This window comes from Sceloporus undulatus, chromosome 5 (assembly GCF_019175285.1).
Source record: "Sceloporus undulatus isolate JIND9_A2432 ecotype Alabama chromosome 5, SceUnd_v1.1, whole genome shotgun sequence".
In the NCBI taxonomy this organism is placed as follows: domain Eukaryota; kingdom Metazoa; phylum Chordata; class Lepidosauria; order Squamata; family Phrynosomatidae; genus Sceloporus; species Sceloporus undulatus.
The window spans coordinates 161,105,232-161,121,830 of NC_056526.1; the positions used below are offsets into that span (position 1 = coordinate 161,105,232).

A 16,599-nucleotide genomic window follows, 5' to 3' on the forward strand; every position below is an offset into this window, starting at 1 on the left:
CAATAATCCGGTCCCACACCACTTTAACTGCAATGGCTCACTTATGGCATTCTGTGCTATGGAATCCTGGAACTGTGATTCATTGCGGCACCAGAGTTAGGTTTTTGTTTTGTTTTGTTTTAGATATTGAAAATAAAAATCATAAAACAACAATTGAGTCAGTCTTCAGACATTTGCACTTGCTTTGTGTGCTTTGAAATAGTTGCCTATTCATGAGGTTTTCTAGGCCAGTTTCTTCAAGGGGGTTTGCGATCACCATCCTCTGAGGCTGAGAGAGTGTGACTTGTGCAAGGATGTCCAGTGGGTTTCATGGCCAAGTGGGAATTTCAACCCTGGTCTCCAGAGTCCTAGTCCTTGAGATTCCTGGCCATGAGTCCAAACTCCGAAGGAGCTGTCCAAAGTGCTGAATCTATTTACTCCCAATCTTTTGTAAACCTTGTTGTACTTTTCCCTTTCAGAAGGCACAGTAATCTATCAGTTTCTGTCATATCAATTAATTTTATAGATTAATAGCTCTATTAATTATCACTTCTGGAGCTATAAATTTTTTTAACCATGCTTGGTGTGATTTTGGTTCCCCTTGCTGAGGACGTTTGACAAGGCTTCATGGCACTTCAAGGAAAACATGATGGGAACCACAGTAATGATGGGAATCACTAATGCAGATTTGGCATTCAGAGACATATAGCCCTGTTATTCTGGAATATCAGTATGCCAAGGGATCTTGTACCACCTTTCTGAGGAAGCTTCTGAGGAAGCAGACCAAGCATAGAAAGTTTATGTAACAATATTTTTTGCTCAGATGCAAATGCATTTGGTTTCAAATTTGCAGATGACACCAAATTAGGAGGAACAGCTTATACCCCAGAGGAGAGGATCAAAATTCAAAATGGCCTTAATAGATTATAAAGCTAGGCCAAGGCTAACAAAATGAAATTCAAAACAGAGAAATGTAAGGTACTGCACTTAGGGCAGAAAAATGAAATGCACAGATATAGGATGGGAGACACTAGGCTGAATGAAACTACATGTGAAAGGGATCTAGGGGTCCAAGTAGACCACAAGTTGAACATGAGTCAACAGTGCAATGCGGCAGCTAACAAGGCCAATGTGATTTTAGGCTGCATCAAGGGAACTAATAGTGCCACTCCATTCTGCTTTAGTCAGGCCCCACCTGGAATATTGTGTCCAGTTCTGGGCACCACAATTTTAAAAGGACATTGTGAACCTGGAGTGTGTCCAAAGGAGGGTGACTAAAATGGTGAAGGGTCTGGAAACCAAGCCCTATGAGGAACGACTTAGGGAGCTGGGGATGTTTAGCCTGGAGAAGAGATGGTTAAGAGGCAATATTATAGCCCTGTTTAAATATTTGAAAGGATGTCATATTGAGGATGGACTAAGCTTGTTTTCTGCTGCTCCAGAGACTAGGACCTGAAACAATGGATGCAAGCTCCAGGAAAAGAGATTCCACCTGAACATTAGGAGGAACCTCCTGACAGTAAGGGCTGTTCGACACAGGAACAAACTCCCTTGGAGTGTACTGGAGTCTCCTTCCTTAGAGGTCTTTAAGCAGAAGCTGGATGGCCATCTCTCCGGGATGCTTTGATTGAGAGTTCCTGCATGGCAGAAGGGGGTTGGACTGGATGGCCCTTGCGGTCTCTTCCAAATCTCGGATTCTATGAAAGCTCATGCTACCAATTTCTTTCAGTTAGTCTCAAAGGTGCTACAAGATCCCTTTGCGTGGAGATTCGGAAATGCCTTTTAAGTGTTGCAGTATATCATTCCAAGCCCCCAAATGAGGAACTCAACTAGTTTGGGCTCTTATTTTATATCACCCTCTCTCTTCTCCCCCGCCTCGGTCCTCCTTTGCAGCGAGGGCACCCTGGGCACCCAACAACCACCACAACCAAAACCACCACAAAAAGCAGGAAGGCAGATTTGGATATGATTTTTAAGGTTACAATATATCCTTGAAAGGGCACAAAGTGAGGAAGGGGCCCTCCATGTTGAGGTCCTCCTGAGCACCCAACAACCACAACCACCAAAAACAACGAAGGCAATTGTGGCTCCTGAGGTGATGGTGGCAGGGGTGCTAAAGAGGCGCCAAAAGCAGCAGCAGCAGCAGCGCCGCCGTCGAGCAAGAGTTGGCTAGTGTCTCGTGTGGGTTGTTGTTGTGTGTTGTGAGTGTGTGAGAGAGAGAGAGAGAGAGGAGTCCTGGCCCCGCCTCCCCTTCCCAGCCAGGCTCCGGAGCCGAGAGGCGATGGACCAAAGCGAGGAGGAGGAGAGGCGCTGCTGCTGGCAGCATGGCTTTGGCCTGCGCTTTCTTGGTGGTGACTTTGGGGGCCACTTGGGGGTCTCCCTCTGAGGCCAGGGCTGCCCCTCGGGGCTTTGCCCCCCCCCTCGCTGCCTCTCCAGCACCAGCAGCCCGAGGGAGGCGTCCTGGGCGGCGGCAGTGGCTGCCCTCGAGGAGGCGGCGGGCGCTTCGTGAACGTGACGGAGTCGGGCCGGGAGTGCCTGCCCTGGGCGGAGGTGCCGGCTTTCCTGGAGAAGACCCCGCAGGGACCCGGGCTGCGCGGCCAGAGCAACTTCTGCCGGAACCCCGACGGCAGGAGCCGGCCCTGGTGCTTCTACCGGACCCGGCGAGGGAGGGTCGACTGGGGCTACTGCGACTGCAGGCAAGGTGAGCGGGGCACCACCTGCATCCACACGGGAGAAATGACCCGGTTTGGCACCGCTTCCTCTCTTGCCTGGCTCACAGCTCAGACTCTGTTTTTGGAGTTTGCTCTGTAAAAAAGAATAGGAAAAAATCAAAAATTGCCCCAATTTTATTTTAAAAAATTAACTTTGAAATTTTAATCTTAATTTTTTGGAGGGGCAGGGGCTCTGTCTGTCCTTTCTCTTTCCACTGAGCCTGAGCATTTTAAAGAGAAGCCGATGAACGCCCCTTTCTGCCCAAAGGTAGGTGTTTGGGGGCAGTGGCCTCAGCCTCCCTTGGGGTGCCACCGGCTGCAGTCCGCACCCCCTGCAGTGCCTTGAAATGCTATCAGTGGTTCCCCTTACCAGGGTGCAGGGGGTTCTGGGGGCACCAGGGGAACCCTGAGGTGGGGTGACACCACTGCTCCTCAAACATTTGAGTTTGGGCAGAAAGGGTTGTGGCTTTCACCTGTTTCCCTTTAAAGTGCTGTAAGCACTGGTGACACCAGGAGGGTGCAGGAGGAGCGCACCATAATATGACACCCTGAGATAGGATGATACCACTTCTCCTCAAACATCTCATTTTGGCAGAAAGGGGCTGTGGCATTCACCTGTTTCCCTTTAAAATGTAGTGATGTTACTAGGAGAGTGCCAGGGGTGCCAAGCGCACCAGGTGATACGCTACGGTGGGGTGCTCTGCTCCCCAAACCACTACTGCTCCTCAAACATCTGCATTTGGGCTGGAACAGGCTGTGGCATTTGCCTGTTTCCATTCTAAATGCTGTAAGCAGTGACATCACTAGGAGGTGCAGGAGGTGTGGACCACACCAGGTGACACCTTAAGGTGAGGTGACACCACTGCTCTTCAGACATCTGCATTTGGGCAGAAAGGGGCTGTGGCATTCATAGAATCATAGAATTGTAGAGTTGGAAGAGACCCCAAGGGCCATCCAGTCCAATCCCATTCTGCCATGCAGCAACTCTCAATCAAAGCATCCCTGAGAGATGGCCATCCAGCCTCGGTTTAAAGACCTCCAAGGAAGGAATCTCCGCCACTTTGCAAGGAAGGTGTGTGTTCCACTATCAAACAGCCCTTACTGTTTCCATTTAAAATTCTGTATAGCGGGGAGACCCTCTTAGCCTGGGACAGACCTGACCCTCTGAGAAACCAGAGTCCACTCAGAATCATGGTGACCGGATGTCCTAACTGCAAAGGGGGACAATGTAGGAAAAATGGAGGCCATTACAAAATAAAAGCTAAAAAGCACTTATAAAAATATAAATTCATGCTTCTTAGTGATGCCCAAAATGAAGGGCATTTAGAAATACCTCCTGGATAGGAGGTTGAAATGGAGGACATGTCCTGGAAAAGTAGGACATCTGGTCACCCAACCTCAGCATCCTCTTCCTACTTGTGCTGCTTTTAGAGTGCACATGCACCCAAGCATTGCCTCTTGATGCTCATGATTGCCCGCTGACTTACCTGATTAAGCTACCTGCCCAGGGTGACCAGATGTCCTCCTTTTCCAGGACATGCCCTCCATTTCAGCCTTCTATCCAGGAGGAATTCAAAAACATACTCCATTTGGAGCATGACTAAGAAGTATGAATTTACCTCTGTATGAGTGTTTTTTAGCTTTTATTTGGTAACATCCTATATTTTTATTGAATGTGCTACATTTTGCAGTGTGCTGTCCTCCTTTGTGGTTAGGACATCTGGTCACCTTGTACCTGTCTGAGTGTGTCCAGGAGCGACAGCTCTTCTGCAGTATGGTAACTCTGCTATTTGTGGCTGCCAAACATTAGAGAGCAAAGCTAGACAGCATATCACATTATGCATATATTTTTTGAAAAAGAATACCAGACCAGAGGACTGTTCTCCGCTCAGATATGAAAACTCACTGGATGACCTTAGGCAAGACACATGCTCTCAGCCTCAGGGGAAGACAATGGTAAACTTCCTCTGAACAAATTGTGCCATGAAAACCCCATGATAGGGTCACCTTAGGGACTCCACAAGTTGGAAATTATTTGAAAGCATGCGCGCGCGCACACACACACACACCATCAAGGGGACACTGGTCTCTCCTGCCCCCCTCCTGCTGATCTAGCTACAGCGGTATTTGCCTTGTGGCATGGAAATCTCCTTCAACTTCTTGCGAGAGTTTAGAGTTTGACTGTTCTGATTAATCTTTCTGTTTTGCTTGGAATATGTGTTAGGTAGTGAGTTACTGTACTTTCATACTATTTCAACTGCTGGGATGCCATCCTTTGAAATGCTGGGACTTGGTGTTGCATTTTGTACTTTAAAGGTATCCTGAGAAAAGTGTATTTGAAGATTAAACCAATTCAAATCTGTAGTGTAGGCAGGCACTCAGGTTTTCTTTGGAATTTTAGTTCCAAGGAGCACTGAAACTGTCTAGCAAAGAATTCTAAGTAGCTTTCTTGCTGATGATGTTTGCTATCAAGTTGACTTTGACTTATCAGGACTCAATGAATGAGTGACTTTCAAGAGCCCTAGTCATCCACTGCCCTACTCTGGTCTTCCAAACTCAGGGCTGTGGTTTCCTTGATTGAATCAATCTACCTGTAGTGTGTGCTCTGTGCCTTTTCCTACTGCATTCTACTTTGGCAAACATTATTGTCTTTTTCTGTGAGTCACATTGCCTTGTGATATATCCAAAGTATGACAGCATCAGTTTAGCCATCTTCACTTCTAGTGAGACTTCAGACTCGATATGCTCTAAGACCCACCCATCCCTCTGTTATCCAAAGAAAGGTGGGTGACTGGGGGAGTCTCCACCAAGTATGTCAGCATTACTTTAGAAGTTGGGGAAATTAACTTTGCAAGAGGTTGGGTAACCTTTAGGACCATTAGCACCTGTGTATACTGGTAATACCTGCGGAGAACTCCAGATTTGGGTGGATTAAGACGGTTTTATTTAGAAAAATGCGGAGTGCAATCAAACACACAGAAAAGCAACTAACAGACACAGCTAACTAAAATGGAAATATGGAAACTGGATAGCAGAATTTGAGGGGTTTTTAAGGAGGGCAATAATTACCTGTTTGAAGAGTAGACCATGGGAAGCAGGAGTGGCTCAGAGGTCTGAGGGCAACACAGGACATACATGGAAGACAGCCTGGGACAACTGTATGTGCACTCTGTGTGTAAAAACTAGGTTTTTGAGATCAATTTTTATACTTGAAAACTGGGCTATCTTGCGAGGAAACAAAGGCTTGATGTTCTTTCCCAGGAATCAACAATGGGATTCCAGACTGGCTGATGTTTTACCTCTAGGGTGACAAAAACAGTAATTGGATTGGGAGAACCCAAGAGTGAATGGACAAGGAGGTTAGCAGGGAGTTAGGCAGAAAGAACTGCCTTAGGACTTCAGTATAATGAGACCTCTTTTGTCTCTTGGTGCAAAAGGAAATGCACAGGACTTTCGGGAAGGAAGGACCAGTTAGTTCACCCTTTTGGCCTTGCCTGTACAGTCAGCCCTGGGTATCCATAAGGGATCTCTCCTGCCCCCCCCCCCCCCAATAAAAAAATCTGCTGATGCTCAAGTTACATTATCCCCAATGGTTGTGTATGCACGCAAATGTGCCATCATTAGGAAGAATGGAGCTTCAATGGCGGTGTATGCACATTAGGGACAGCCCCTGTTGTTTCCAGTGATGGTGCAGTCTCATTAGGGACAGTGGGACTTAATTGCAGCATGGCTGCATGCACATGCCACTACAGGACACCAGGGGCTGTGCTGAATGGCAGCGTGGCCATGTGCACGTGCCACCATTGGGAACAATGTGGGCTTGCCCTCCATGGATGCTTGAATCTGTGGATGACAAGTCCACTGATACCAAGGACCGACAGTATTATTTCTTGGATCTTCTGTATGCCTTTGCTTCTTTTCTCCTGGGAACCTGAGTGTTCTTGATATCTCAAGAACATGCTGGCTCCAAATACGTAATATAAAAATATGGAGACCCTAAATAGAGTGCAGAATATGCCAGGTGCTCCCCCCACCCTGTCCATGGTATTTTTGGAACTGTTTTCCAGCATTTAAATTCATATATGTTTATTTCCTTCCTGTGATCTTTCCTCATTATCCAACTTCCACAGTCATATATAGAAACTGGAAATACTACGATTCTGTCAGCATTCCATAGGATGGAACCATGACACTTGAAGAATTACAAAACAGCTGTAACTGTGGGGTGTATAAGCACAATACAGGAAAACATTCATTAGTAGATGAATTCATCATTAGATGTGAAGTGTTATTGTAGTGGGGTACAGTGTGGTTGCGGAGTAATTCTGTGTATATCGTACAATCCCACACATCTTTACATGTACATAAAGTCCTTGTAAGCTCAGCCAGGACTTGTTTCAAGCAAGTGTGTACAGGACTGCATCATTAGGTAATTGTATGCATGCAGATGGACAACTATCTATCTCCCTTCCTCTTTTCCCTTTGTTATTCATTTATTTACTCATTTCCCTCTATTCTTTCATGATAGACCTCTGATGTTATATGCAGGGTTATTTTCCAGGTGATTCTCTCATGAAAGAAGTCACAGAATAAAGACCAGACTTGCTTAGTTTCAGCAAAATTGCTGAATCAAGTGTCTTCAGAGTATGCCATGGGCTCATGTCCTGGGAGGCAAACTAGAGATCAGAAATAGTTGGAGTGTGTGTCTCCATACATGGAGGGAAGTATTCCCCAGGGTATACAGAAAAGGATGCCCCTTCCCTCTTTCCTCCCTAACACATCTGTGTACAAAACCTGTTCAGATATATTACTGTCATCAGACTGGGGAGATAGGTTGAAAGAGAGTGAGTAGTCTACCTGAAATGAGGAGGAATCCATCATCTGACATTGGTATCACCTACGAATAGATCATGTCCAGCAGAATGTCCCATTGTTTAAAAGCCACACTACTTATGGAATGTTTTTCATGAACCAGTCTTTTTTTTCTATAATTATTGAGACTTCAAGGCTGAATCCACCGTTGTGGGTTATATGCCAGGAGAAGGGGGAAATATTGGTCTTGGAGAACATGCAGTCTAAGAACCTGACTTTTCTCATCCAGTTAGAGCCTCTCTTATTGAGCTGCAAACTTCCTACTGATCTTCTTTATTTTCAGTGGAATATGCATTCCAAATGCACATCTTGATGCAGACAGGCATTTGGATCACATCTGAATGGACATATAGCGTGGATAAATACCACCTGTACTTTAGTGTTCCTTTATATTTTTCTCTTCCTGATCTAGCCAGGGATGCTCGTGTACTCTTTCAGTTCTACCAGGGTGAAGCAGTATGGGCAGAGTGAAGGTGAAGAATTCTTAGCTGTGAATTCTGCCATTCTCCCTAATTTTGGGGGAGGATCCTGATATATATAGTAAGTGAAGGTTTTTTTTATGCATCTATACTGTCATCTTAGTATTTCAAATTGTGTACAAGCCATTGTATAAATGTATTCCATTATTAAGAAATTGTAATTTTTGAAGTAAAGTATATTAATATCCCGGTACTTTGGAGGCATACTGTATTATCTCCAGTTAATGTACAGTCTGTTGGCTTTTGTTTTCAATATGTTTCCCAGATGGTTCAGTAAACAGGAAAGTGGATGAAATATGCAGCTTAATAAAGAAATACAAATAGTATAAGAGATTTATTGATAACTGTGGCTTCATCATCAATACAGATATACATTTCTTCTTTTATTAAAAATATGCAGTTTGTTTACCTGAAAAAACCCTTGTTATTTGCAGTCCCCTTTAACAGTATAATGTAACCATAATAATTATTTATTTAAAAGTACTTACATGCCACATTTTAGGGCAAAGCCTTCGCAAAGCAGCTTATAGAAGCTTACGTTTAGTTTCACATACATAATAGAAACATTATACTTCCAAATGATTTACAGTATAGTACCAGTACATGTGCAAATGCAGAGTGCCAATAATTTTCTTTTCATCTCCCCCCCTCCCATCCCTTCTGTTGTGCAAGTAGAACTAGTCATTCCCAATCCTTGTACCTTGCCCTACATCAGGCTCCAATGATCTAGTGGATCAGTCTGTGAGTTTTTCAAGACTGCAACTGGTTCTGCATCCAGATTGTTAATTGGGGCTGGCTGCAGGAAGCATACAGTTCCCTTGTTGCACCAGCTCCAGTGGCTGTAATCCATTTCCAGGCACAATTAAAAGTGTTGATTGTGACCTACAAAGCTTGATGCAGTTTGGGTCCAGATTATCTGAAAGACCATGTTTTGAGATCTTAAGGGGAAGCTCTACTCTCTGTCCTACTACCGTCACAAGAATAGGAGATGGGAACACAGAAGAGGGTCTTCTCAATGGCTGCTCACAGGGTCTGAAACTCCATTCCTAGAAAGTCATCCTCCTTGCTATACTTCTGCATGGAAGTGAAGGTTTTTTTTTGGGGGGGGGGGGTTAAGCCTTTGAGGACTGACTGCTCATTCAGAAAGAGCCTTTAGTAATGTGCTGTATTATCTAGTTTTGTTGTCTTTTTTTTTTATTCTGTTCAATTTATACTTTAATTATATGTTATCTTTTGTGTAATGTGAACTTTTAACTGTATTTGTTTTAACATTTGTAAGCTGCCTTGGGTCCCGGGGCTGGAGAAAAGTAACAACAGCAATTTATTTTATTTAAAAAATTCAAACAGCAAAATATTTACATTGATAGATTTCTGCACAATACCACAGATGAGGGACATTAAACATTTTATAGAGTTCGGGAAAGCCAACTGTTATCTTTTAAAATCAAACCTATATTTGAAGAATTTTAGCTTGCAGTCATCAACAAGAAAGACTAGATTTTCATGCTATAATGTGATTTAGTATAGTGGTGGCCAGTCTCTTGGACATGCTTGATGGAAGTCACTTCCAAAGTAAATACAAAGTCACTCAAGAGACAGAGTACCGTATATACTCAACTATAAGTTGACCTCATGTACAAGTCGAGGGCAAGTCTGAGGGCCAAAATTATGGATTTGGATATGACCCATGGATAAGTTGATGGTAAAATTTAGGGACATGTAATAAAGGATCTAAAGGATGAAGCAAAGGAAAACAATGCCAAATAACTTACAAAATTCCAGCAGGCATAACTACTTGTGTTCACATTAGAGGATGGATGAATGAGAGAGCAGAAGGGGGTTAGTGCTTCCAGGACAGATTACGTTCTTGCCTTTTACCAGGGAATGGTTCCTTTTTAAAAAGGAGTTAAACTACAGTATTTACATTGACCTGTGGATGTCAACTCAGATTTTTAAATCAATTTTTTGACTAAATTTTCTAGACTTATGCATAAGTATATACAATATATTTACAGCCCCATGTTCTCATATTTTGGTTTAATATGTTGCTAGACAGCTGTGCTTCAGCTCTTGGTGGGAGGTGAGAATGCTAGACAGACTTGTATTTTGTAAACAAAGAGGCTGTGCAGACTGGCAAGAAAAGCCGGTCCGAGGGTGGAATTTGAGGCTTAGCATCCATATGATTCACACCCTGGCTTCTCCCCAGGCTGGCGTGATGCTGCGTGCCACACCACATGGCATGTGGCATCATGAGGCTCCTCTGGTGCTGCATCCACATGACACAGTGCTGAAGGGCCACTGTAAAACTGCACTGCCATGGCTAGCATGCCCTTTGCAAGGAGCGAAAAGGAGCTGCTTTTTGCAGCTCCTTTTTATACCCTGCAAAAGCTAGATTGGGGCCATGGCGTGTGGTTGCTGCAGCTCCGATCTGGCTGTAAAAGGTGCAGCTGGAGGCCGTCCTTTAGCCAAAAGTTTCCTGAGTCTGTCTGGAAGAATAGCAGAATATTAGCAGAATATTTTGGGGCATTCCTGGGACCCTTAAGGGAATTTTTTTTTTGGGGGGGGGAGGATTTCACAAAAAATGTTCTGAGCTCTTGAGAGGGCCAGGGGCTCTCCAAATGTGAAAGGAATGCCAACTACTTCCCATCAATGTCATTTCGGGGCATTTTTGAGCAATTTTAAAAGCATTTTTAAAAACATCTGGGGCCCTCAAAATGATCCTGGGGTTGCTTGTGGCCAGCAGGCCCCACTTTGCCCACTACAGTTCAACATGGAATAGATTCACTGACATAGAAGCCACCAGCCTTCCACTGCTTTTTTGTTTAGTGTTTCTCATCCAAGAAGGTGCCTACTGGTGGCAGAAAGATGATAAATGAGCAAATGGGAAGCCCATAGAGAGGGCTAGCATCTCTGCAAGTCAGTTTAGTAGCTGTTGGAACCACTAGCTGCTAAAGTCATGCAGAGGCTTAGTATCATGTGGAGCCTCATCCTGTGTGAATCCATTCTCAAATATGCGTAGAGAACTTGTAGCACCTTTGATACTAACTTTATGAAAGAAGTTGCAACATTAAGCTTTTGTAAACTTAGGTTTATTTCCACAGATGCATGGAGCTACAACCTCTTTCTCACAGGTGTCAAAGGTGTTAAAAGATCCCTTTGCATATTCAAGACCAGCACAGCTATGTTTCTGAATACCATTCTCAAATACTTAGTCCATCATGAGTAAACCAGCTATGTGCTTTGTCAGCCTGGCTGCGTTCCATGGAAAGGGTAAGCACAGGCACTCTAGGTGTAAACATTTCCTTCCATAAGAGACTTGAAAAATGAGATACTGCTTCATAGGCATATGATATGAACATGTGGACTGATTATCATCTCTTCTTGAACTATCATACAAGTAACGTACTTGCAGGAACTAAGAACCTGACTTTGCGTTGCAGTGTATTCTGCTTATGCTATATGAGTTTACTATGAATCATTACTAACAATAGACAAAATCCAGTAAAAATTGTCATAAGAAACCAGAGTAGAATGTTAATGTTTTCTACTGGAGATAATCTAGAAACAGGCATATCTTGTAATCTAAAATTCTTACAAAATGATATTAGAATGCAATGATACTCAAGTTAGAAGGTGTTGAATTAATAATAGATAACTCTTTCCAGTGGAATCATTATTATTATTTATTTTCAATTCTATACATTTTAAATTTGAGTATATTGAATATATTGATGATGAGGAGGAGGAGGATAATTTTAGAAATACATACATATTTATTCATTTTAGAAATATGTATTGATAAATTAATTTATTTACTTTCAGTTGTAAGCCATGACAGCTGAACTGGCTTATGTTAACAATAACATCAAAATGAAAGTACAGATTCATTAAATCAGAAGGAAGTAACACAACAGTAAACACATAATCATAATGAAAACAAAAGGAAATGTTTACATTAATTTCATAGCTTTCAGTTGCCTAATTTTAAAAAGATCTGTTAAAACTTGTGAATGCATTTACTGGCTTTCTAAAAAAGAAATATAGAGTGGAATTGACCTCTCATGCATGTTTCGGTTCAGGAAATGTAGATCAAAATAATTCTAAAAATATGTAGTGCAGGGGAAATGGAATATGGAAGTGTTTGTATTCTATTCTATTTCTTTCTTTTTTTAAAAAAAGTAAAAGCCTGAACAGACAAGCTAAAATAAAGCTGCTTCGTGTCACTTTGGAGGCATGCTGTTTAGATGATGCATGCATCCTAAGAGGCCTGAAGCTGTGCCAAAGCCATGCTCCAATCCTAAGGACTGGAGCACAGATTTAGTGCAGTTTCTGGCCTCTTAAGTTGCACGTGTCATTTAAACAACATACCTCCATAGTGACCTGAAGCAGCTTTATTTTGGACTGTCTGTTCAAGCCCTGAGAAACCTCTATAGACCCAGTCTAATGTTAATCCCACAGTATAATTCCCAGTTTAATAACACACATAGTTTCCACAGGTCATTAAATAACACCTGTTCCAAGGAATTTAAAATCATTTATAAGTAAAGTGATCTATAACACTAGGATGGAGCAATTTTGAACAAGATCATAGGCAATATATGCATTTCTTCAGGGTTTTCAAATTTCCAAAGCAATAAACATGCAGTAATTCTAAAACTCATTTGAGGGCTGAGTTGAAATTATTGCTCATCTGTTGTGTGAATAATGGACAATGATTTCCTGCATCAGATCAGATTTGGCTGGGAGTGGGGTTTTCTTCCCCTTTTGGAGGGGGTGTCTATCCTTGATTACCTAGCTTTCAGTGCCAGAGTTTGGAAAAAATAACATTTTAGGCTACAACTTCAAAAATTCCCCAGCCGACAAGACAACAGGACAATTGCCCATGCTGGCTGGGGGTTCAGGGAGCTGTTGTTTTAAAACATAACTTCCAGGCTCTGTTCCATTCTTGAACTAGCCTCATCCAGACATTTCTGGCAAGTGTTAACAAGAATAAATCTCACCCATGCTAGTCTACAGTTCCACCCTCCAGCTTGGACTGGAAAGTGTAACATAATCTTCTCTAAAGGGTAACAGGAGGTATCAAATGCTTCTGCTTGGGACCAATCCAAAGGAACTGTAATTGCCAGGCTGAATATAAACAGCATGCTTTGGCTTTCAATGACTTCAAGTTTAAAAGTTTGAGTGCAGCCCAGAGATGGGCACATGATTCCCCCCTCCCACATGAAGTCACTAGGACTTTATCAATTGGTTTGTTAAAATAAGTTCTGTCACAAATTGCCCAAAGCTTCTGGAACAACACCTAGTCCCAGTACAGTATCTTACAGTAACTTAGGCCTGTTACAGACAGCCAAAATAAAGCTGCTTCGAGTCACTTTGGAGTTATGGTATTTCAATGATACATGCGTCCTAAGAGTCCAAAGGCCGCACCAAAGCCACACTCCACTCCTAAGGACTGGAATGCAGCTTTGGTGAAGCTTCCAGACTCTTAGGACTCATGCATCATTGAAATACCATACCTCCAAAGTGACTCAAAGCAGCTTTATTTTGGCTGTCTGTAACAGGCCTTAGTTTGTAGTGCCACTGAAATTAAGGGCACATTTCCCCCTTGTTCACTGCTGCCTCAGCTTTCCTCCCGTTCTTCTGTTTTTCTCCCTTTTGTAACTCTTTTTAGGTTGGAAGCCCCTTGGGACTATATGTTACAAAGTGCCATTGACATAGATATCGCTGAATAAATAATGGCAATCAATCCTGGGAAAGAACATTTAGGGTCAGTTACTAAGCCCATCACTGAGACACTTGTGTTGGCCCCAAATCCTGTTTATTTCACTACTGTGGCCTTAATCCCAGATCAAATCCTGTTGATTTCAATAGCGCTTAAACATGGCTAAATATGCTGTGACTAAGTTTCCTTGCATTGCAGCCAGAATTAATTTTAAACCCTTCCCATACAATAGCAGTGTGTGTATTTTTTTCTGTTCCTGTTTCTTATCCACATTATCTTCTCCTAAAGTTTATCCTTGAACTCATACCCCCTCCATGTATTTACATTTGAAAAGGATGAATCAGAGTTAGAAATGAGCTGAAATGGGCCAAACATGTCCTGACAAAAACAGGGGTTCTCTATTATTCACCTCATTTTCATACTAGTATTATATTATATAAATAGAAAGTTATCTATGGTGGGTGGAACTCTTCAGAGCATTACATTCTGAGAAAGTATGTGTATCGAAAACAAGAGCATCTAGCAAAATAGCTTTTGTGTGTCCAAGGGCTGGCTATCAGAAAAAAACTAAATACAGTATAACCTTAAACAATCACTGAATCTCAATTGTGCAAACATGTCCTTGGGGCCAGGGTAAGGCAGCCTAGAATTCTTGTGTTGCAGCCTCATAGGAGTCATATCTTTCTTTCCCAGACTTCAAACATGTGCTATGGCATCTTCTTTTCTTTTATGAAGAACAAATATGCTGATGATCTTCCTAGTTATAGAGATACACTGCTGGTGGAGAAGAATGGCCATGGCCCTTAATCAAAGAAGAGGCAAAAGGTCAAAAGTGTCCCTAGCTGTGGCAACTGTGTCTTTTAATAGGGCAAATGTAGTGGTAACTAAAGAGCAAATCTAGTGAACATTACTTTGTATATGATATTGGCCACTGAAGCTGATGTAGAAAATAATCCAAATCTAGGATCCTGTGACCAAATTATGGGGGAAAGTGTAGCAGTCTCCTTAACAAAATCCATAAATCCCATCCCCTAAACCTGTTTAATTATCAAAATCATGTTCCTTGTGTTGTGACCTTCTCAAACCAGTTGCAAAAAAGGCTATCTTAAAGGACTATACCATCGGTGGCTGATGCGAAAAGCATTTTAAATGATTTGTTTAAAATAATAATAATAATAATAATAATAATAATAATAATAATAATACCTTTACACTTTCCATGATGTGCAATCCCCAAATTGGCTGTATCCCAAACTAAATTATGGTCTGATCCAGACTTGCACTTTGGGTCGGCCTGGACATGTAGTAGGGTTGCCTGGGGGAGAAGTGATCGCATGCCCCGCAACCCTATTACGTGGTGGTGGCATAATAATGGCGGTGCCTCGTGTACATGGACACCACCATTGTGACTTAAACACCATGTGGCGTTCACATGGCGTCATGCGTCACTTGTGTTACAAGTGCACCAATGGCACACTCACGACGTCACTGCGGCGTCGCACGAAGAACCCAGAAATTCCAGGTTCTTTTTCCTCTGCAATGGCAGCGTGCTGTTTGGGGGCCGCGCTGTCCCTGAGGAGCAAAAACGGGAACAGACCACTGTTTCTTGGTGGTCTGTCCTGTGCCTATGTATCCCAAATATAACTTTTTTGCTTTTAAAAAGGCACACTTATGTCATGTCATATGTAATTCTCAGTTATTTCAAAGACTATTGTGTACTTCTAATTCTGTGATTGAATTCAGACAGGATGGGAGTTTATTGCTGTCCCTTATGAGAATGTACCCTGATAGTCTTGGTCTTGCATTTCCAGCTCCCTCTTACCTTCTACTTTGTATCTGAGGGAGGAAGTCAGTGTAAAGTTTTCTTATGTGGCAACAAGCTGAAGTTATTTTTTTTCTGTTTAGATACAAGAAATAGTGGTGTGTCCCTCTCCCCAAAAACAAACTACAGTTCGGACACAATCAGGCTGATGAAAAAAACCAGAAAGTCCCTGATTTTGTTCCTGCTCTTTCTAATTTTATTTTAGAGATCCATACTTTTTTTCTCAGAATATTTTCTGTCAGCTTCAGTTTGCATTCTATTGTTTTTATATGGCACCCCTTTTGCCAAATCTTTGGCCTGTTACAGACTGCCAAAATAAAGCTGCTTTGGGTCTCTTTGATGGTATGCTGTTTAAATGATGCATGCATCCTAAGAATCTGGAAGCTGTACCAAAGCTGCACTCCAGTGCTTAGGAATTGAGTGTGGCTTTGGCGTGATCTCCGTGATCTCCATGCATCATTTAAATAGCATACCTCCAAAGAGACCCGAAGTAGCTTTATTTTGGCAGTCTGTAACAGGCCTTTGTTACAAAAAACGTGTGTGTTTCACACAAACATCGGGATCCGGGGTATAGGGGAAGCAAGTTAATTCTTCTATGTATGCCTACTAAACTTTGAGCTGTTAAGTTGGTGGGCTGCTTTAAAGAGGATAGCAACCATTTCATCCCATTCCAGCTCCTTTCCCACAGGTTGTTCACAAAACTGCTTAGGCTGTATTCTGGGTACCAAGGAAGTTAACTGGCTGTTTTTCACTTGCTGCTTTCCTGCCCACTGGGTTATGGGAGACTATATTAGGAGAGGCAATGAAGATTATTTCTGCCACATTTCTTGTATATTCCGTATATGTTGTGTGAGAGCAGTATAATTTAGGTTTTGTGCTATCATTTGATGTTCCCTCTAATGGATGTAGACCACCAATGAAGATTGCCAATGAATGTCATTGTTACAAATGAGTGGCAGCGCTGGAGAATCCAGGCAGTTTCCAATGATTTTGTGGGAGTGGTGCTTTTTTGTC

At 42.6% G+C, this 16,599-nt stretch overlaps 1 protein-coding gene across 1 annotated transcript in view; it reads left to right on the forward strand.

The window, feature by feature from the left end:
* Positions 1-2,334: 2,334 nt before the first annotated feature.
* PRSS12 (serine protease 12) overlaps positions 2,335-16,599 on the forward strand; it is a gene marked incomplete at its 5' end in the record, with an annotated part of 65,551 nt that continues 51,286 nt past the window's right edge. Inside the window, one exon of the mRNA XM_042469694.1 lies at positions 2,335-2,680. Coding sequence (XP_042325628.1) covers positions 2,335-2,680 — 346 coding nt within the window. The remainder of the gene's footprint in view (positions 2,681-16,599) is intronic.